Below are 23549 nucleotides of genomic sequence, written 5' to 3'. Positions count from 1 at the left end.
CTTACCACAGCGGACAACCTGCGTCCCTGTAACGACGCCGCAGTCCGATGTCAAAGATACAGTAATGTCTATTAGGCTTGGGCGCGATATTTCTCGCCTTATGCAAGAAAAGAAAAACGATTATTGAGGTGATAATATCGATATCCACTAAAGATAATATCAAACATCTATGTATATCTATATACATATAGATATTTAGCATTTTGAAATTGTAATTCATCATGTTTGGTGCATATTACAGAACATAGTAACTAAAACACAGTACAGTGTATTTAAATAGTATATATCGCGCATTATAATTTACATATATTAGTTATATGTATTATAAAAATAAACTTCTAGCTTTACATTTTGTGGTGTCTTGCATCACTACTCCAACTGTGATTATGTTTGTTTTTTTCCCTCTATTTGTTATACAAAACATGTTTTTTTCCCTCTGAAGTGTTTACTCACTCTTTAAATGGGAAATTGCGGTTTCATATAACTTGGATCTTAGTTTGATAGTTTTGGCCATCATTTCCTGTCGTTAATTATATTATATTATATCGTATTCTCCGAGTTAATTGCTGAGATCTGGGAACACAAATAGAAATCACAGAGGATGAAACAAACAGCCAAACTTATTTGGAAGAGAAAACAAAGACGCATGGTAAACTTATTACTTATTACCAACTTATTGTAAACATCCATCATCCATCACAGTTTAAAAGATTGGCTTCCTGGTTCGACTTTGAACCGCCATACCTTCCATCCTGTTGTTACCATTTTTACGTCCAAGTTTCACCTCCAAGTAAAAGTGGTTTTGATAATTTGGCGAAACTTTTATTCCACCTGTTGTTCCCAGATCTCAGTGGTATAATTGTACAGTGTTGGATCAGTTAGTTTTTCAGCAAATTTACGTTTAATTGTGCCCATAGGTGATAGAGAGCAAAATAAAAAATAAAAAAACAGACATACAATAAGTGTGAAAGTTATTTCCCTACTGACCCGCAGCCTTCATTAGCAGATGGAATCTGCATAGTTGTCATGGAGATGGCTAACTACTTGGGTTGTGTGATGGAAACTAACCGTCTCTGTCCAGACAAGCTTTTTTATCTCCGTATCAGAAATAATCTCCGTCCTTACTGACACGCCTGAGAAGGCAGATCATGTGATCAGTCAGTGTAAACAGGAAGCAGATAATCCACTCTGCAGGTGTCGCTCGGTCGCAGAACATTCTGCAAAAAAAGGGCAGAGATTTGTTTGCCTGCACCGACGACAAGATCAAACTGTTACTGAAAGTAACACACGAGGAATCAGGGCAGGAGACATCGTTACTGATGAGACCCGGTGTGTATTTTGTACTGTGTTGAAGTACACTGTCCTCCCACAGCGCCTACCAGGTGGTGGTGGTGGAGGAGGACGGGTCCCGTCAGGTGAGGAGGAGGGAGCTCGGCACCGTCGACTGTTTCCCGACACCGAACTCCCACAACGAGGCCCAGGCCAAAGGGGCGCCGCATTACTACACGGCAGAGCTGGCTCCCAGCAGTCTGCCCGAGGCCACGCCCTTCACCGTGGGCGACAACCACACCTACAACGGCTACTGGAACAGCCCTTTGGACCCCACCAAGAACTACCTCATCTATTTCCAGGCCACCAGCAACTTCAGAGGGGTAAGAACTATTAAGATGCCCGACAAGGCTTTTGTTTCCGGCGCTCAGACATGCTGCTTTTATGCTTTAGCAACCTTGTCAGTCAATTTAGATTTGTGTAGAGTGAGTCAGGAGGCAGGAGGCACTCTGGGAGAGGAAACAGTCCTCTGCATAAACAAGGCTTTATTTATTTCCAAATGGGCTGATGTATGTTATGCATTTTCAGGACCGGCTTTTGGTCAATTGTTTCCCGCTTGTGAATCTAAGACGTGTTAATGTTGCATCTTTTCTCATTGAAACAAAAAAAAAAGGCAAACAATGACAATTTTTTTTTTTTTCTCCTTAAAAAATACTTCAAAAACATCACACAGGCAACGTGGCCAAATTAATCTTAACAGCTTTTAGAAGATAATTGCTTGCCGAACACAATGTGTGCTCCTGCATTTTTTATTTTATTTTATTTTTTTGTGTAATTGTCCAGTTGTCAGATTCTTTCACATTCAAGCTCTTTAAAAACTTTAATAGTCTTTTTTTTTTTTTTTCCCTTCAGGGAAAATCAAACACTGCCTCACAGGCTTAGAAATATCTGAAAAGGAACTCATTGAGCAATTGGAAAAGTGACTGAAGCATGAATTGGGGGAATGTGCCGCCCAGCGTGCACAGAGGTAGCGAAAGCAAAATGTTCTTTAAATCAATACGCACACATGCAGCTTATGTGTGCCCGCCTTCCTTAAGGTTCTCATCTAAATATCAGTGAGCTGGCTGCTCTTTGAGGATTCAGCTCAGTTTTCATCTGGGTGGGGCGTCGAGAGTCAGGAAGACCGGCAGTCAGCCCTCCGGTCCAGGTCAGCACCAACATGCTGTGTGTCGGCCTGGATCTGAAATCAACAGTGAACTTGAGCCATGATGAAGAGGAAGAAGCTCTGCTGGCTCAGCCGCTCGGAGACAGAAATCAGCCGACACAACAAACTAAATATTATAATTCATGTTGATGATTTTCTTTTTTTCTCTTCTTTTTTTGTCCTGCAAACATTTTCATATCCAATCTATTATCTAAACTATAGTTGTGTTTCAAGAGAGATGGGCTGCTCAGGGAGAAAGGCACAAAAAAAAAAAAAACGAATTATTTTGACAATTACCCTGGAAAAATTAGACGTACGAGTCTTTCTATGGACCACGAGCTGCCGTTGAATTGAAACAGTAATTGCTTTGGCAGATATGCCTTCAGTGGGGCTTGAAAGATGCATGATTGGTGCTGCCAGTTTCTTGTGAAACACACAAGCGGGAAACAAACGCACACATTTCCAAGTGCTTATTTATTTTATTTTTTTTCTATCATGTCTGCAGGAGTCATTTGGCTCTTTAGAAATATCTAGATTACTGCTATCTATTACACTGAAAGTGAAAATAACAGCATGCTGATATTTTCCATTTCATTTACCCTTCCCTTGCATTCATTCATTACTCATCATCTGGTGAGACTCTCCCTAGTTTTTCACTTAGTGGATACACTGGCAAATGGACTGGGAAGGGTTCGATTCTGATCTGTTCTTGATCCAGATCCAGATTCACGAAACTAGCAAATCTATTATTGAATCTTTTATCTGTCCTTGTCCTTTTTTTATTTTTATTAGCAGCTAAATTCACATTGAACACCTTTCTTCTTCAGCCAGGCTTATCACCACCTTCATTGTTTTAAATGACAGTTTGCATCAGCTGTAGCTAATTAATTTAATACTGTGCCTAAGCCACTTGATGAAACTCCCAAATGAGACTTGTTTGCAAACTAGTGCTTCGATTAAAGGAGCTATATGTAAGTTTTGCTGCTGCTACATAGCTAGCGTTAGCATTAACAGCTGTTTACTCACCAGTCTAGAAGAAACTCATTCACTCATTCTGTTAGTCACCAACAGCTGTCTCCAAAAGGTGGAAACAATCACCAACGTTAACTCCTTTTTCTCGTGTCTCTTCTTCTACTGAAGTTAGCATGCTAACCACCTGTCAACTTTAGCGACTCACCGTAGCCTCCGATCTGCCCTGACGCCGTAGCGCTGCTCAGAGGACGTATTATAACCTCTTATTAAGACAACAATGGACAAAGGTTGGTGTCAGTCCTTTGCTAGAGAGAGACGAACCGCTCTGTAAAACCAAACTACAAGTGGCAGCGGTGAAATGATCCAGCTCCTCACAACCTTAACCCCCTCAGCTTCAGTCACTGAAATCTCCCAGTTATAGCTGCACCAAGTAGTGGAGCATTCAGCAGCTACAGAGGCAGAAAGAGACCAGAGATGATATGAGAGAGAAGAATATTGGACTTGTGTTTGTCAGCTGGGCGGGAACACAACTTTTAATAAATGCTAATGTTGCAACAGTCTGCCAACGTGCGCACCGTGACGGATTTGAAGGTGTGCAGGGTTGCAGGGATGTTGTTCCAGTGCGGATGAAACGTTCATTCAACATTTCGTGTCTCGTTTGGCTCGTCTTACTTTCAGGTTTTAGATTGTAAACATTAATTAGTTCTACCACTCAAGACTGTAGTGTCTCTGTCCATCGGACAACAGAGGATGATTACACATCTCAGCTGAATCTATGAATTTTCATTATTTATAACTTTATTTCCAAACAAACCCTGAACCATAATGGATTGTGTGAGGGATTAGGAAGGATTCGTATTTGATAAGCACATCTAATACCGGAATCATATTCGATAAAACGCTGCTGAAATCCACTGGGGATTCTTCAGTAAACTTTAAGTCCCTTTTCTTAACAAGATTGGCATTAGATTTCTTCTTTGACCGGCACCAGTGTGTCTGTACCAAAAGGCCAAAAAGCCCACCTTGACAGAGGACAAGATGACACATGACGTGCGACCTACCGCCGCTTTAATAACCCCCGGGTGGGAGTAAATATGACTTTTCTGTCACTCTCCGCGATGAGAGGAGATGAGAATCCACTTGAAATGGATTTCCAATTAAAAAAGGTAATTTGGCAACTGTTTTAGGTGAAAGGTTTTTGACTCCAGTCTCAGAGCACAGATTAGCATAATTGCCCATAAAGACTGATTTAGCTTCCTTAAGTCTCAAATTGGTAACATGCCCTTCTATCTTCGGGATAGAGGTGGCTGTTTTTTTTTTTTATTGTTGGGGGGGGGGGGGTCGGAGCCAATCAGGGGACCAAGGTGAGGGACCTCACATGATGCAGGGGAGCAGAGGTGTCTCATATCCAGAGGAGATGCCTTCCGTGTGGAAATTTCAATTATTTCCTCCACATAGTAAAAGGTCCGGGTGACTTTGACATCGGCCACCTGTCTTGCAAGTTTTAGACAAGATTATGGATTTCAACAGACTGACTCATAATTAAGCTACACTGCTGTTTTGTTTTGTTTTTTTTGTTTGTTTTTTCCCCCCATCATGCTAATCATTGTGTCGTCATGGTAACCAAGCCAAATGAATTAACTCTTAACCTGCCTTTTCTGTCTCTACCCACAGGAGACCAGAATAAACTGCATTCGGATCGCTCGCAAAGGTAACGCTCTCTTTTCTTTGAGTCACGAAGGTGCTGCACATCTCATTTACACATCAGTAAGGTATTATCAAATTAATTATAAATCACTGTACGTTAAACATGGCAAGCACAGAGGCTGTCTCGTGGTCTGTCTTTGTACTTTTGTACAGCTTCTTTATTGGGCGTCTGTGGAGTTTTACAGCGCATAGAAGTGGTGTTCTTCTTTCAGTGCGGATGGAGCTTCAGCTTTATGGCACCTGCAGATGTTGGAAAAATAAAGTTAAGAGTCAAGGTGAAACCAGTTCCTCCAGAACTCTATTCCACAAGGAAGAAAACCTAATTTCTAAATTACACTGACATTTGTAATAATGCTAATTAGTAAAACTCTGGCCCACGTTAGCCGACACTACATCATGCAGTTCATTGAATTTGACAAATTAAAAACAAAACAAAAAACAAACTAAAACCGTTATTTAATATTTTAGTTTTTAGCTGCTTTTAACATCAGACATGTCTGAGCTGCCGCTAAAAACTAACTGACAAACCTCGGTCCCCATCGCTAGCTCGGACTGATCCTGCAAAATACCAGTAATCAGCTACACCTGGCTTCTCCTCTGACGCCCCTCTTTCACTTCAGCACACTGGGGCATCAGTGGTTTGCTATGGCGTTACAATACGGAAAGCCCCGCCCTCGCAATTTAACAGGGATTTGCTATTTAGCTGTGTGACGTATGAAACACTCACTGGAGCTCAGCCACGGTGTTGACGGCTTGTTACACTCGGGATGCATCTTGTATCATATAGAAAATAAAAACACCATGTGGTTCCGTTTAACAAGGTTGAAAAAGTCTTAAAAATGTGAAATACAAAGAGTCATAATTGACGTTGTTTGCAGTTGGAGGTTTTCCTGTTTAATGGATGTCTGTCTTGTAATTGTAGAGTTTAGTTATGTTGTTGTTGTTGTTGTTGTTGTGCCACAAGATGCCACTGGGACAAACTGGCAGCGAGGCCGTGGCGGCAACATATGCAGCTCTATTAATACAACTGATATATGAGTTTCATTTCTCCTGTTATCTGGCCATTAGCTGCTGAAGGCGATGTTTTCTAACCCCAGTCACCAATGCAACACGCGGTTACAAACACAACTCTGTATATTTAACAGAACGCTTACCGGTAACCACAGGTGCCACCAAAAATCACCCGAGGAGTACAACTTTAAAAAGCTGATAAATATTAATATTTCACTCATCAGCCTCATTGTTGAGATGTGGGATCACAGGGTTCCTAGTGACAGCTTCATAACCACAGTTCTGGGGCAAATACATTAGCAACCAGACAGCTTTTTAACAAGTTCCTGGTAAAAATCCTTTTTTATCTAAACCATTTACTCTGAGATGAAAATGAATGCGAACCTCTCATTTATCACTTTAACTCAGTTCTCACTGTAAGATTTGTGTTATATTTTGCAGAGCAATGATATGGTTTTTACCTGAGGGGCGCGCACACGGAGGCTTGCAGTGACGTGAATTGGAAGATTTTTAATGGATCATAATGACTATAATAAGTAGATAAGATAATCGTACTATATTGGGGACTCATTTAACACGTCTACTCATGCGGTTGCCCCATGGACCCCTTTTGTGTCTTACAGTGTTGTATCCCCGTGTCTCAGCAATTAAGCTGCTGAATAAAATGTTATCATTATCTATTGTAATGAGCGTGCACGTGTGTGTGTGTGTGTGTGTGTGTGTGTGCGTGTGTGTGTGAGAATAAGAAGGAGGTTATAAAAAAAAAAGTAGGAATTCTTAAAATGCTACCACGATAGCGAAAAAAAGCACCAGGGTGAGACTGAGGCCACCGATTGTCTTTTCCTCTCAAACATAATGTTGAATAAGTGATTTTCATTCTCTGCAGTAATCACAACCACAGTAAGATTTTTTTTTTTTTTTTGGTGTGTGTGGTTGAAGCGGGTTTCAGTTATGTGGTACAGGGCGCATGTCAGAGACTTCAGCAGTTATCCTGGATCAGGCTGCTACTTAAGGGATTTGACATGGACTTAGTGTTGTTTTGGGTGCTGCAGGGAGGAAGCACCCCCCCACCCCCCCACCGTGCCAATCTCTCCTCAGCAGAGACACTGGAGGAAAGGTGAAAGCAAACATGCATCCGTGTTCTCACTCTGTTTCTCTTGAATCACTGACACTGACATTTGGCAAACCCCTTTTGGGGCTTTGATGGCTTTGAAATCCAGAATGCGGCAACGTTTCCTTTTTTTCTTTTTTTCTTCTTCTCTTCTTTTTTTTTTTTTTTCCCTGGGAGAGGAAGCGACCAGGAGTATTTGCTTGAGAGACAGACACAGATAGAAGCCTCTCAGTTCAAACAATAGGGGAGGGGGGGGGGGGACAGACAGACAGAGGGTGAAATGGAGTTGTCCCCCCCCCCCCCCCCCCCCCCCCCGTCTTCCCAACTGAATTATGCCTGAAGTTTGTAGTGCTCTTGAGAAAGGTGGCAGTTAAATTGGATTCCACTCCCTGAACTCTTTCTTATCTGAAGTGTGATGACATCAAAGAATCCTGCCTCACTATTGTCTGCCAGCGTGTCACATAGGTAGAGTAGGGGGAGCTGGGTTACAGGCGTATTTATAGAAGCCATTTTTACTGTAGTTGTGCATATGTGACTGTGGCAGGCAGGCAGGCGGCCCAGAGGACACGCTGATGTTCCTGCGGTTCGCTCAAAGGTGGCACAGAGGTCCTGTTAAGACCATCCTTGGCTGCTTTTCATTTCCTGTCACCGGCTTCCCACACACAGATGCTGCCAGCTGTGTTCACCAGAGCGCCTGGCCAAACCACCGCCAGTAGTGGGCGAGTGTGTTTTTCTTTTTTTCTCAACGCCACCTGGTCGCTTCTCTTTGTCTTTTTGTCCTCAGATGAAATATGGCCAACATTAGCCGGCACTAAAGAACAATGAGAACATGTTCATTACAAATGAAATTATCTTGAAAGATTCCCCATTCTGCTACGAGAGGAGGGTTTCATTCATGTCAGCTCAAGCCAGAAGAAAGGCATCAAATTCACATTTGGCTTTTGCAGCAGTTGAAAAATTTGCTTAAAATCTGTGTGACAGCTGGAAGGAATCACATCATAACGTACATTCTCAAATAGTAGTTGTTTACCTCAACTGTACTGAGACCCAGATATTTAAAAAATAAATAAATAAATCACTTATATTACATAACATAAGTGTTGAGTGACAAAATAAGTTTATTTTATCAGACTTCTTGTCTCCTCCATTTTAATTTGCTGCTGATGCCGTTTGCTGTAAATGCAAAACCAACACGTTCTCCGTGTTTACCTGTTGTCTTGTTGAATTTAGCATAAAAGTACATTTCCACAGCGCTAATTTAATCGCTCTAACAACATAGCTGCAGTTTGTCATACTCACCTTTTCATCTTTTTAAATAGAAGTACTGTTTTTTATTTAAATCGTCTCCAGTCGGTTCAACTTCAGATTATTTTTTTCTTTCTATCTGTTGCTGCGTTGCTCTTGATGAAATTAAATATCTGCAGTGCTTCTGTTAAGACTGTTCCCGGGTTGCTATTTATTTCCTCTCTGAGTTTGTCTCCTGAATAGAAATGTTGTTTTTTTATACGCTAATTGAGAGCAGTTGGTTCTACTTTGCCTTGTTTTCATGGCGCTGTCAATGAAACATTAAAAGACTTCTAGCAGCTCAAAGGTCAGAAACTGCTTCTGGTACCACTTCACTCAACGCTGTTACAGCAGTGCTACGCATGTGTACGAAGAAAGGGATGAAGCCAAAAACGTATAGAAATAGATAGTATATAAACTAAAAAAGAAAAGATTAAAATAGATTAAAATAGATTAAATATCTAAAGTTCCAAAGTAACATTAAAAACCAAATGAGCCACTGGACGTATGAACTAAAAGCCCAGTGAAGCATGAGCCGCTGACTTGAAGAGCCGGTATTTACATACATGGACAAATGAAGATACTCGTGTGTGTGTCTGTGTGTGTGTGTGTGTCTGTGTGTGTGTCTGTGTGTGTGTTGAGCAGACAGGTGAGCATCTTACCTGAACCCAAAAAAAAAAGAGGCATGCACAACTGGAATTACAAGTATAATTTATAAGAAGATACTTCCAGAGCAACAGGAACAAACGATCAGTAACTGGGACAGTGATCTGATTTACTTTGTCATATATCTGTGAGTAGCGGTGATGTAGGTGATATGGATCAACTTTAAATGAATCCGTTGTTTTCAGGGTGTCCTGTAGGTTTATATAAAAAACAAAAAGATAACGGTAAATAAAATGTATCCTGTAAATCGCGGAAGCAGCAAAGTCTTTTATCACTGAAACTATCATCTAATACCTTTGGCAGACCAGATCCATATCCTCTAGTCGAATATTAATCCCATCGAGACGAGGAAGTTGATGTGAGGTACAAGGTTCATTTTTATGATTGAGATATGTCCATGAGGAGTAGGACACCCCCCCCCCCCCCCCCCCCCAAGAACTGAATAATGGTTATCTCACTAATCATGGAGGAGACAGATAGTTTGATGTGTATACCCAGATAAATAAATCCATTACAGCTGAAAAGAAGTGGTAAAGGAGGTAATTGAATTTCCCCGGCTGCTCTGCTGAGGGACATAAGCAAAACATTTTATAACTAGAAAAGGACCAAAATAGTTAAAGTGCACGAGGTAGTGTGTAACCAGCGTGAGACCTGAAGTAAAATGTTTGCATGAAGGGAAATGACATGTACCGTCCTCTTTTTAAAAAGTAATTGAAGCAATATTTGGGTGTTAATTTAGCAGATTTCATTGAGTGACATTGATATTCACTGATGGAAAAAATGGCAAAGTAGAAGCAATAATGTTATGAAAATGAATATTAAGCTAAATTTACCTACATGAAACAGTGTATTACAGGTATCCCAGGTGTTTTTAACATTCTTAAAATAAGGATGGGCTTCCATGTGTTCATGCTGGATATTTGAATACCAGCTCGTCTTCTTTGCTTCGGGACAAGAATAATGTTTTTTTTAGACTGATAAATTGTGCAAGGAAAAGACAAAATATTGAGTTCTGCTGACAGTAGCTTAAGATTGATCAGGGGAAAAAAACTGTCTAGTCCTGCAGCAGCAGATTGGTGATTGCGACGTTCTGCCACTAGAGTCTGGCTCCAGAAGTGAGTCAATCCCCACAGACAACAGCAGCATGTTTACAGCCTGGCACATAAAAAAAGGTTTTATTCTCTTAAGCCAATTTTCCTCCTTCATGACAACTACATGAACTTTTATATAACCCAACAGTTTACATTTTATTAAGGTTTAAAATCATGCATAATTGAGGATGTCAGGCACTGAGCTTCAAAAAACCAATCTTCAGAAACCTGCGGGCGACGCCGCAGAGGCCACGTCCATCTTTGTTTAGGGTCTGTGATTAGGACCCGGCCTTTTATTTGTTCCTGCTGTAAAATTCAGGGCCAATACAAAGAAACTGTGAACCACGAAGGGTTGAGTTTTACTGACAGTATCTTAACACTGATCAAGTGCTAACACTGACTCACAGCAGGAGGGCTGTGAGCGTGTCATGACTCTTGCCGCACTGGTGGAATAAGTGCTGTGGAGTCATACTCTGCACTGAAATGAACCAATATACTGTAGTGCACGTAATTCCAGCCTTCCTCGAAGCCACATAAAGAGACCAGCCTGCATTTGTTTGTACAGGACAGACTTTTCTTTGATTTTTACAGTCTGTGTATACGTACGTCCTCTTTTCTGTGAGACCAAAATAAGCTCGCCGGATAAACTGCAGACCAATACAAGGAAATGATGAATTATGATGAAATATGCAACTCGCTGTCTGCCCCCCCCTCCCCACGACCACCACCTCTCTTATTCCTGTGGATTTCCCTGCATGCCCACTGCTGGATTTTTTTTGGTGCAATGAAACGTACCGTGATAGCCAATTTCTAAATACGGCTCTAAAAGCAGAATGACTCACCTAGAATGATTTGTGTGATTACAGCACGTCTGTCAGGCTCTATTGTCTGCCAGGAGCTGTAGTCAACGCCAGTCCGCAGCTTATCAAGCCAAACTCCGCATTCTGCCTCACTATAAAGGCTTTTTATTTTTATTTTTTTCCTCTGTTCAGTCACAGATGATGAAAGGCAGCGACTCCCCCATGAAGCATCTTTGCTTTGTTGAAATAGAGATGTTGGCCGGTTCAGTTGTGCTGCATCAAGACAGGCCTGAGATCCTTCAGTGATTCTGTCTCATACACAAATGCAATATATGTACGTATATTGCATTTCCATATATGAAATGTATGTAGGTATAAAATAAAAACATATATGTAGAAATTACATATGAAATCTATAAGAAATGTCTGCTTATGTTGAAGGCACATGTTAAATTAATGAGAAATGAATAAGAAAACATATATCAACATACAGATTTTTCCATATCTGTTCTTTTAATAAGCTTACATATATAAATTAGATATATATTGTTAACATATGTGTTCACAACGTCTTATACCATATAAATATCCATCACAGATATTGTTTTATTTACATATATGGGTATTTCATGCATGTTATACACGTATATCTTCATACATCCAGAGGATGTGATAGTATATATCCCTTTATATGGCAACATGACGCTTGATATAAGGACATACAGGTCACATATTACACGTCCATATGGTTCTGTAATGTGTTTTACTCCCAGCTGTATTTCGAGTTGTCTCATTAATGAAGCGCTTGCTCCCAGAAGTGTGATATTCCTCCTTCAATTCATTCATACGTAATAGCAATTTTTCACCTTTGGATAAAAGACAACAGGGAGTTCAGATGATTCATAGAGAGGGAGATTTTCCTGATCTGGGAAATGCACTTAGACTGTGACCTATGAGCAGGAGGGAAGTCGTTGCCTGGATGCATCAGTTTGGTAAGATAACCAGAGCGTTGTCTCTCCGAAGCCAAACATGTTTAAATCTCCTTTATAGAGGCTCAAGTCGCTGATAATGGTGCATTGAAATAGTGTTGAAGCCCTTTCTGATACTGTCTAGTGAGCTCTTTATTGTGCCGCCTCTAGCGATTAAGTGCAGTGCAGCATTTGCATGGTAATATAACAGCTCGCCGACTGCTTCAGCTGGAAAACGCTCTCCTGTGTAAGCTCCGACTGCATCTGGAGTGACCTCCAACACGCTTAACCCCCCCCCCCCCCCCCCCAAATCAGCCTGGCAGATACATACCAGTGAGTGAGGATCCTCATCATGTCAGTGTGCTACAATAACACTGCCAGGATTAATGTGCCGTAAGAGACTCCATCTGTATCTGCAACAACACCAACCTGTTTGTATCCATACGATTGGCTGTTACATAAATTAGACTTGAAAGTGAAGCTACATGATGGTGATAGAGCTCAACAGACGACCCCCCCCCATGTGACTCAGACTAGACCTGGTAATGTAAGTGTCGGGATAGGGTGCAGTCTCATTTACCCACACAATGGGTGAAAGATGCAACATGTAGGAAAGTCAGTTTGGTCTTTTTATCCAATGGCAGGCCAGAACATAATCAAAGGTTTATTGATTGATAAAAATGCGACAGGAATTTACTTTGTTACCGTTCACGTGTGGCGCTGTGGCCCACGGTAACACATCATACCTTTGACTGATTTACTCACCTGATCCGCCTGTATCATAGAACTTCCTGTCAGGACTTTTCTGAATAAAAGCTCACATTAGCTTGCTGCCAGAAAAAAACAAAAAAAAAAAACAATTAAAAAGAGTCTTTCTTGCGCTTTTATTTTGTAAGTAAAATCGCTAAAGAGGAAGTGATTCTGTGGGTAACGGATATCTAGATTCTCTATGAGTCTGATATTGTAAGATTTAAAAATAAAAGAATAAATAATATGTCGGGACAGATATCAGATATTGCAGGTGAGACAGTTTTGGCCAATGGGAAGCCAGCTTCCAACTCGTGTCCAAAAATTATGAAATATATGCAAAACATGTCGTCCCCTAAAGTGACAATAACATATGATGCAATGCGTAGCAGTTAATAGATGTGACACTACCTCAGCCAGTGATGATGCACGTGTGTGACGTCTCAGTTTCCTTTTCACTATACGAGTAACTGCCGAGTCATTTCACACAAAACTGTTTTTCTAATCATCATTTTCTCCTGGAAACAGAAACTGTGAAAACTTAAAAAAAAAAAAAAAAAAAGTGACACTTAAACTGCACAAAAAAAAGTCAGTTTTTTGGGGTTTTTTTCTCACTTCCCTTCAGCGGCATCTGGCCGTGCAGATGTTACCTCATGGGCTGCAGAAAGGCCAGTGCAGGTTTTGATGGGGGGGTGTGAACACGTACAGTACCCACAGTATTTTAGCCGGCTCCTGCGGGCCCCCGCCAGCGATAACAATACTGAATTTTAAGTTTTATGTGCCCCGGGTTTGAGCGCCGCAAACTAATTCCTTTCACCATTTCATTGTGGAGGAGGCAGAAATCTATATCTCACAACCTGGACAAACAAAACCAAAACAATTGGCATGGCTTTATAAACTGTCTAAAAGCCTGGACTGGGGGTGAGAGGAGGTCTGGGTGAGCTGACCGCTGAGGCTCTGTTTGTGGTGAAAGAACAGCACACTCTTCTTATTTCTTTGCAATAAATTGGTCAAACAATCAGCAGCCTTCCCACCAAAGCAGACTTTTCAGTATCAAGACCGGCTCAGGCTGCCAATCTTCCTGGCACTAGTTTTGTTTTGTTCATGGTAATTATGCTAAAATGAATGTGACAATGATTTTCTGACATTAAACAACAACATGTAGCATCTTGTTTTTTGCAATTAGATGTGATTAATCAGTCACAGTGGCTGTCTTTGTCTCCCCTTCCTCCGGACCTCTCTGTCACGCACGGCCCACAGCTGCCTGTAAGGACTCCAAGCGGGCCCTGGAGGTATCCCAGCACGCAGAGGACATGGGTCTGATCCTTGGGGCCTGCGCCGGCGGTCTGGTGGTCCTCATTCTGCTTCTGGGGGCCATCGTCATCATCGTGAAGAAGGGGTGAGTGGCTGCGAAAACGCTTGCGTCTGCTGGGCAATGGATGTGAGACGGGCTAGACCTTCTCACAGTCAAACATTTGCAGTCTCAAGTCTTATTGTTCCTGTATAGCCCCTCCGAAGGAGTAAATTTATCTCTATCCCACTTGGCAGCTAGGGTCTATTGAGGAAAGCGTTTGGCAATGAGAGTGAATTACAACCAGAGTTAGTGGAATGGTAGAGCATTAATCCTAAACTCTTCCACCGCTGCCTCAGCCAAGCTTTTGTGTTTCATCTCATCTTTTAATTTCAAGGTCTGTGTGTTGGCTGAGCACATTCAAATGCAGCCCGCTCGCACTGGAATCGCTGGCTGCTTTCCACCTGCAAATTACCTCTGTCGTCGATCGCACCTGCAGTGTATTCTTCCTCCGCTCGCCGGGCGACGGTGGAACACTCATCTGAGTGTGAAATATTTCATCAAGGGGCATGTTATTCCATTGCCCACCCAATTACATGAGGCGAGCAGCTGTGAGGTGCCAGTGGATGGGCTAGTAATTGGTTAGGAAGGTTGTTTTTGCTTTTTTTTTTTTTTTTTTGGAGGGAGGAACTCCTCTGCCCCGAGGAATTTTCTCACAGAGAATAGAGGGAGAATGAATGGGGATGTCTGGGAGAAGGCAGTGACTGATAAGATTCAGTGGGCCAATCTAGCGGGCACAATAGGAGCCAGACAGCCACATGGGGGCAAACGGGAGCAGACATGTTTATATTCAGTCACAAAATACTGTCACTCTGCATGTGCAAAGTTAGACTCTGTGTTAATGTGCTTTGGTTCTGCAATCAGCGGGACAAATCAGAGATCCCATGCGCAGCCGAATATTCAGGAGGGTGCTCACGACGCAGGAAATGGGAATGAATCAAAACAGACAGAGCTTTCTGCACGCCAAAACTCAACTCAACCAATCTCCAACTTTTGGATATTTATTCAAGCACTGTCTGCAAGTGCAGGTGCTTCATCAGGCTCAACCCGCTTGTTCACACGAGTGCATATTCAAGTGCTGTAGTTCCTACTGTCTCGTGCATCTTAATGTCAGACACTGAACGTCCGTCTCCATCTTGATAAAGGTTGGTGGACTGTGTCAACAGCTGATAAGAGATGAAAAGCAGTCGAAGTGTCACAGAAACTGTAACAGACGAAAGAATTTGAAATAAGTAAATGAGAGGGATGAAAATCACATACTCATCGAGAGCAGACGAAAACATTCAGGCCTTCTCAAAACCGGACACCAACATTACCCACAATGCAACCTCACTGCCAACAGTTTGGTCAGAGACTCACCTTAAGTTTTCTACTGAAGTCTGAAACTAGCTGCGAGAGTTATTTGAGGGTGTTGCACAGAATCTCTTAAAAGGTTTTCTTTGTTAAGGAAAAAAAAGTTTAAGGCATTTGCAGCAGTGAAAGATTTTATAGCGGTAAGATTCTTCTATTTCCATGGAGACTGTTTGCTGGCATTAGCTCTTGCGATACCCCTAATAGCTTTTAAGAAGCAGGTAGAAATTGAAGGAGTACGCTTCCACCCCATCCTCCAGTTATTTTCGATTGGAACTTCACATTGTTCAGCAGACGGTAAGAGGGTTTAAACTCGGTGAGTGACCCGACGCGGCGGTGCGTCCGTGGCCATGAATGACCTTGACTACAGCTGACCGGAAAGCGATCATTAAGCTGCAGAAAATAAAGAGGGATCCAACTCCAGGCAGTCAGACAAATCATAACCTGACTGCAGATCAAATCTCACCATAAAATCTGCCGAGTTTTTTCCTTAGTTTGGTCGTTTAACTGGCTTTAAGTGATTCCTTAAGTATAAGAGCAGGATAAGGAAAAAACTACTGAAACAAACATTTAAGGAAAATCTTAACTCAAGGTGTTTTGTGCAACAGGCCCCATGCGTGTTATGCTAGTAGCCGCTAATGTAGCCTCGAACTGCTAGCGATGAGACGAGGAGCGGCCAATAGGAGTCTGGTAAATCTTCACCTTCAGATTTTTTGAGGCAGATAATGCGACTTCACTCAGCTCCTCCCTCTGGAGCCACAAAAGGCTTTAGATCAGGAGAGACTAATAAGAGGAACAAAAGAGTGTTAGAAATCTGAAGTAAAATGGAAATTATTGTGAACAGAATGAAAAGACTTTGGAGCTACGGCCCCCGACAGGAAGTGGATCACCGTGGGGAACGGTACGCAGGATTAAGGTCCGGTCAATTAGGAAAGAGACTTCCCCCCTCGGCAGCCTGGACACTGGTGGTCTGCACAGTTAATGTGGTGCAGGGGGTGGAGGTGGTGCTGAAATGACAAGCTGAATAACAGCAGAGAGAAATAATACTTTTAAAGTTTGACACCTCACACCCAGATGGCAAAATCTTACTTGCTGTACATGCTTGTTTTCTTTGGCCCGCTTCCACGGCCCAAATCTGGCCCGTATACAGCATGACTGTCAGATGCTTCTTCCACATCCGGACCAATTCTGGTGCACACACACACACAGAGAAAATCTTCCTGCTCTCACTCTGTCCAGATGTGGAAGTGTATGGGCCAGACTTGGGCCGGGGGGGGGGGGCATATGTTGAGCCACAGGTTTAATTTCGCTTTCCAGTGTCAGGTTGTGATTGGAAAAAAGATGAGGACGAGCTGGTGAAGCTGAGAGATAGTGGGAAATGGCACTTGTGACTTAAGAAAAGCGTGCACAAGGAGATAGTACTTCCTGACTGAACTTTCCTCCAAAACTTCTCCAACACCTGGAAACACAGTTTGAGTTCTCCTTTAAGAAATTGACAAAAACATCCGCAACAAAAACACAGATTTAAAACAAGATGAGAAGTCCGTTGGTCCAGAGACGAGTCTTGGCGTGCGACGAGCCCCTGTCGTCATCTTTTTCCCCGCTGTAACCTGCTTCACGACGGTTTCGCTTAAGAACATCCCAACGCACTGAGCATCTTCATTTATCTCTCTGGTGCCCATCTTGATAAACCATAGTCACCTCTCTCTTTTTTTTTTTTTTTTCTTTCTCCTCACTCTCTGTCTCTCTCCTTTCCTCCTCCGTCATGCTAATCAGAAGGGACTTCTATTCTTACCCTTACTACCCGTAAGTTACTCCTCTCTCCACCCTCCTCCACCCTTTGACACCCCTGATGCCATCTCTCCCCTTGCTTGCCCTTCGTAGTCCCAGGATTACTAACGTGGAAATAAAGCATTGCTATCTCCAGCCCATCCTCCAGTATACACCCCCCCCCACTTCCTCCTCTTCGTCGTCCTCATCCTCCTCCTTCTCCTTTTTCACCACCACCTTCACCACAACCCCCCCACCCCCCCGACACCCTCTTGCTATCACCAGATCTCACTTTCCCCTTCGTCCAGTTTCAATCTTGTAGCCCTTATATTTCCCCTCAGTCCAATTTCTCATCTCCTCACTCGCCCTGCTCTCCTTTCTTCCTTATCTCTTTGCCTGTCTTTCTCTCATTCTGACCCTTTTCTGCTGTCCTCTGTCTATTATTACCCCCCCTTCTCTCTCTCTCTCTCTCTCTCTCTCTCTCTCTGTGCCTGCCTCTCTACAGTAGGAAGAAGGTGGCCATAAACAAGGCAGCCATGTCCTACAGGCAGGAGAAGAGTCGGAAGCTGAGCTCCTTAGACTGCAGCATGACGGAGCAGAGCACTCTCCAGCAGGATGAGAGGATGGCCCACTCCTTCATGGATGCCCACGGCTGCAACGCCCGAAGTAAGACGGCGAGGAGCATATGGGTGCTCTTGAGAAAGTGTCTATGGAGATGAAACTCCCTCCTTTCCTTCCTGACCTTCAGCCATGTTTACTTCCAAGCATGTATCCAATCTGTTGTGCCAGACCGTCAGAGAGAAATCTCCTGCAAGTCTCTTGTCTGTTTGAATATTCTGCAGTGTCAGTCACTCACACGTCTCGCGTCTCTGCGGAAACGCTGACTTTTTTTTTATTCATCCTTCAGCTTTCCTCCTGGACTTTTTCAGCCGAGTTTACATTAATAACAAAGAGTGTGTGTGTGTCAGCGGTATATGGCTCTAACTGTATGTTGTCCATGTTCCCAGATGAGCAGCGCAGCTCCGTCAACGAGTCCAGCAGCTTGCTGGGAGGCTCGCCGCACCGGCACTGTCGGAGGAAGAGCTCGCCATATCACACGGGTCAGCTCCACCCGGCTGTGAGAGTCGCAGACCTCCTCCAGCACATCAACCAGATGAAGACGGCAGAGGGATACGGTTTCAAACAAGAATACGAGGTGAGAAAGGAGAAGAGAAAAAAAAGAGCCAATTAGTTCCAATTAAGGGAAATCTTGCAACAGCGTGTCATGACATTTGGCTTCCAGCTTTGTGCTGCAGCATTTTCTACACGTTTCAGCATGACAGTGGACAAAGTCAGGTCCATAAAGAAACGGTTTGCACTATGTGTAATGTCAACAATGTCCTTCTGTACTTTCAACATAGAGTTACGCTATAACATGGACAAATGCAGACGGACAGAGAGAGAGAGAGAGAGAGAATTTCTCAAGCAAAACAACAACAGCGTCAGTGGTTTCAGCAGGAACGACATGTCTTTACATTTAAGTGACGAAGCCCTCTAGAGGTCATGGTAACTATGACGACCGTAAAGAAGGAAGTGAAGTGACGTCACAGAGAGACAAAGTCCGTTGTAGGGAGGAGGTCGATGGAGGATGGACGGGTCAATAAAACATCAGACTTTAACACAGCAGACTGACATTTGTTTCCCCATTTGTTTAGCGTGACCTCGATTCCTGAACCCCGTCATCGTTATAACCTCCAACCATAATCTTTCCCTAAAACGTTGTTCATCGTCACACATGCTGTTGGACTCACAACGCTGGAGGACTTGGGCGACACTACACAAGTCGGTTTCAACGTACAGTTGAGACATCACTTAAAACTGACACTTTCATTAAGCAGGTGTAAATCATTCATTATTATTCCCATTTTTCACCATGACAACTGATGATAACCGAGAGACAGAGATTTATTTTTAGACAGTAATGTAAGATAAAGCTGATGCTGACACGCACACTCAGTGGTGTGAAGAAGAGAGGCTCCGAGACTCTTCCTTGTTTTCTCAGTGATCAAATAAAAAAATTAAAATAGCAGATTTCAGGTAAACACTCAAGAGTTTTGTGACATCACAAAGTTCCAGAAGTCCTGACGGCTGGTTTTACAGCTCAGTTTCTGAATACATGCTGTGTGCATTTCTCTGTGGACTGAGGCTTTGATACTTTCACAGTATTAATATAGAAGCTAGACCTGATCTATAATCACACTACACATGGACAGAGACCTTCACACTGGATGGGACCTTCGAATGTCAACAGGCATCGTCTGATCAGATGCTGGAGATGCAGTTCCATGAGAAGAAAATATGCTGTTACAGTGGTCGAGTCACACCGTGTCATGTTGAGTTACTGTTGCAGAGAGGCACTAATACTTGCTTCAGCTGCCTGTGTTTTTTCTTATTTATTCATTCAGCATGTGATTGTGAACAAGATATTGCCTTTTTAAAGCAATGTAGAGCAAGTGAGCAGGACACCTGACGGCTACGGGGGCTGAGACCTGTGTGTTTTTATTTACGAGATGCTCTCTCTCTCTAACACTTCCATCACCCTTTCTCCAGCTGGGCAAAAAAAAGAAGAAAAACAACATTACAGATGGTCCCTGCTTTACTGTAGGTGCAGTTAGTGGACGAAGCCGGCCTCAGTGTTTCTGCAGACAGATACCGTCGACTTTGAAAAAGGCTTAAACTGAAAGTTAAATATTAATGAGTGAGCTGTAAAATGCTGTTTTTGCTCATCTGCATTACAGAGGTAATGCAGATGTGCTGAACTTCCTGGTGTTGTGTGGACTAATTATGCTTTCCAAAGTTACCTTCTTTTCACCTTAACATGAGGATCTCCGCATCAACCGGTGGCGATGAGTCTTTTTTGCACCCCCCCCCTGCAGGAAGCCAGATGTACTTTTTCGATTCATTAAGCTATCCCCGGAGGCACCAACAAATTTCCCCACCTCCAAAATCAATATATGGGTCGCTTTTTCACTCCTCAGTCTGGCTCCCCATCGCCTGGAGAAATAAACAAGATGAAGGGGATCAGCTCGCACACTGCTGTCAGACTTCATAACCCTTATTTCCCACAGGGTCACGCTGCTGCCATTGATCAGACATTGCAAAGGCATTGTGGGGGGGGGGGGGGTTGTGAATGACTCAGGCCCTCAGTGTGGGTAGGGTACAGTATGCGTTGTCCTTGGAAGCCAACATCTGGAACCACAGCCAGTGAATAAACACGGTGATGGGAAAGTGTGTCACCCTCGATGTCTGAGGCAGCCACCCAGTGGGTGAAGCTACGCCTTCATGTCTTCACCTGGAGCCGCAGTGCGCCCACAACAACACCGGGAGACAGTGCTGTGACATAAAGCCTGACACACAGCGGGTTCCTCAATGTTGAGGAAGACAGAAATAGATATTTAACAGTAAAAAACAAAACAGAAAAAAGATAATCCTAACCCTGACCTTCATAATTCATTTTTAAATAAACATTTTTGGAAGACACCATTACATTTCCTGGGTCGGTGCGGCTCAGGAGATAGACCAGGTCGTCCACTAATCAGGAAGTCAGTGATTTGATTCCTGCCTCTTCCAGTCCACCTGTCGAAGTTTGGGGCAAGATACTGAACCCCGGATTGCCCCTGATGTGTCATTGGGTGAATGTGTCTTGTAGTGTAGAGTCCATTTACCAACTGTGGTCATTAAAGCTGCACCAATCAAAATGTTTTGTATTTACAAACAATCGAATGACTATGGTTTATGTGAAAAGTGTAACTAGTGATGATGACCCATCTGCCGTCCACATCGACTCAACCGAGGGTGTTTTTTGTCTCTTTTAGTTCAACGTTCTGTCAGATTTTTGTCTCAGATGTTGGTGGAAACCAAAAGCTAAAAGAAGATTTTACATAAAAATAAACTTGTGCTCTCCAGTGGACTAACAAACTGTGCAACTAGCTCTCAGCCAACATGTACTTGTTACCGATGCAGTACGTTTCGAAGTCGAAAGTCTTTCCCTGCATTTTGAGAAATCAGATCAGTAAACAGCTTCTGTTGTGTTGTGAAGTCTTAAATGCCCCGAAGAACTATAATGTCAATCAGCTGTTTAGTTTGTCCGACGGTGTCCAACATGAACAGACGTTCTGCTTTTTTACATGAGGGATTTCTGTTTTTGTGTGTTTTTTCTCTGGGCTTTTCTCGCTGGTTTAAAGTGGGAGGGGCTCAGCTGATAAGAATAAACCTGCGTGGGTTCGCGTGTTGGCGACCGTCCATCCACAGTTTGTGACTGTGTGCTCTGTGAGAGCGCAGTGCATGTGCTGGAAAAGCAAACTGGATGCTTGTTTTGTTCCCTCCCCTGTTTTGTCCTGTTGTTGTTGTTAAGTTGTTGCACATACCATCTTCTTTGTCTTTGTTGTTCAGCAACAAACGCAGCAGAGCTTCTTTCCCGCTGTTTTCTGGCGCGCATGTGTAGAATGTGGCGGCTAATTGTAGTGTGAATGAAAGAGCGAGCGCATCCGCTGTCCACGTGGAAGTCTGAACCTGTGTGTGTGCATATCAGCGCATAAACAAACCTTAAGGATTGAGCGATATTTGCATATAGATCTCATGACAGTCAGGGTTGTTTGCTCGTGTTGCCAGACCTCTGTCACTCACTTCCCACAAACAGCCTGGTTTTTTGTCTGATAAACTAATGAGGATGTTTTTTTAATTTCATATTTATTCATGAATATTTATTGAGAAATACTTGAGATTTGAAATCAAGTTTTCAGGGGCTTTGCTGAGCGTTATGAAATTAGCTGATAAGATAATAGAGAAATAAATCGAGTAAAGCTCCATGAAGGTGAGCGGGATGTTCTTGTGGCTCCGGAAAATACAGGGTGCTGGACAAAGGCAGGTGTGTTAAGCAGGATTAGATCAGGTATTACCTGCGCAGGATCCAGTGGCAGATGTAATCCCCCCCCCCCTCCACTGATCAGCTTGCTTTCTCCGGCTCGGTTCGGGGTCTCAGGTGGTCTCCATTTGCACAGAGGGGATTGCTTGGCCGCAGATGAGAGGCTGCATCAGTACGAGAGCCGGGATGATGCCCACAGATGCAGCGGGGAGATCAAACTGGGACTTAAAGTGCAACAGAATATGTCACAACTCAAGCCAGGTCCATACAAGCTCCTATTTATGTTCTTTTTTTTCAAGCTCATCCTACGCTCACAGTATTGATTTAGATTCAGTGACTCATCTCACAGCACTGGCAGATTTAGTAGATGGGTGTCATAAACAGCTGTCACAAATTTAGCAGTTTAGCACTGAGGTATTAGAGAGCAACGGCTTCTTGAAGCAGCAAGTCTCGCGCTCCGTCTGGAATGAGAATGACTGTAGTGGGCTTGATCGTCCCTTCTCAAGGCCACAGCCGTCTCTCAGCGCCGCATGTCATCTCTCAGCCTCAGTCTCTCCCCTCTGTGTTGTGGCAGATGTCTGCTGATGACTTGGCAAGATGCTACAACAGCGCTTAGACAACCTCGGGGTAAAAAAGTCGTTTCTATTGTTGAGTTTTTTTATTCTTCGAGACGCATCGAAGACGTATCGCGCCTTTTTCTTGTAATGTCTCTCTTTAAAACTTAACTCGTGCTCTCTGTCTTCACTTCACAGAGTTTCTTTGATGGCTGGGACGTCACAAAAAAGAAAGACAAGACCAAAGGACGGCACGATAGCTTGCTTAGCCGTAAGTATTTGTGCATTTAGCCCGCTGGGTTAAACGGCAGATAATAAAGCGGAGATGTTGATGCTGTTATTACTTGGCTCTGTTCCAGCCTCGTCTTTTATTGTGGGCTTACAGGAGAAACATTAATAGCTTTTTATACTTACACACTAAAGTAGATTACCATTTAACGACACCACTGTCTGTGTCCTGTGAGTGAACCACAGCCACCCAATAATTATTTTTACTTCTGCTTGAATGGTTGTTAATTCTAAAAAAAACACACACACACAAAAAAACAACAACTTATAACGTAGGTAAGGTTTTTAATTAAAACTGATCAACAGTGGCTTTAATTGTGATTTGGAAATTTTGAGTATATCTGCTATCATCAGAAATAATATTTTATTAGTGATTAGTGTTGAGCTGTAAAGCTTTATAAGAAAATGTTATTTAAAGTTTGTGTGCTGATTACACATACATTTATTATTATTATTATTATTATTATTATCATCAAATATGGTTCAGTGTTTTTGGTCCAGTG

The 23549-nt window shown here is 42.8% G+C and overlaps 1 protein-coding gene across 9 annotated transcripts in view; it reads left to right on the top strand.

Annotated features, from left to right (window-relative positions):
* ptprua (protein tyrosine phosphatase receptor type Ua) overlaps window positions 1-23549 on the top strand; it is a 196872-nt gene that overhangs the window by 136868 nt on the left and 36455 nt on the right. For 7 of the 9 annotated variants that reach the window (XM_056398886.1, XM_056398885.1, XM_056398882.1 and 4 more), the window contains 7 exons: window positions 1373-1652; window positions 5120-5156; window positions 14091-14229; window positions 17308-17337; window positions 17807-17967; window positions 18309-18496; window positions 22957-23029. In XM_056398886.1, the coding sequence (XP_056254861.1) occupies window positions 1373-1652; window positions 5120-5156; window positions 14091-14229; window positions 17308-17337; window positions 17807-17967; window positions 18309-18496; window positions 22957-23029 (908 nt within the window). The remainder of the gene's footprint in view (window positions 1-1372; window positions 1653-5119; window positions 5157-14090; window positions 14230-17307; window positions 17338-17806; window positions 17968-18308; window positions 18497-22956; window positions 23030-23549) is intronic. The other 2 variants (XM_056398884.1, XM_056398883.1) reach the window with 1 other exon arrangement.

This window comes from Seriola aureovittata, chromosome 16, assembly GCF_021018895.1.
Source record: "Seriola aureovittata isolate HTS-2021-v1 ecotype China chromosome 16, ASM2101889v1, whole genome shotgun sequence".
NCBI lineage: Eukaryota > Metazoa > Chordata > Actinopteri > Carangiformes > Carangidae > Seriola > Seriola aureovittata.
The sequence above is the reverse complement of the archived record's forward strand: the minus strand, read 5'-3'. Positions and strand labels throughout refer to the sequence as shown.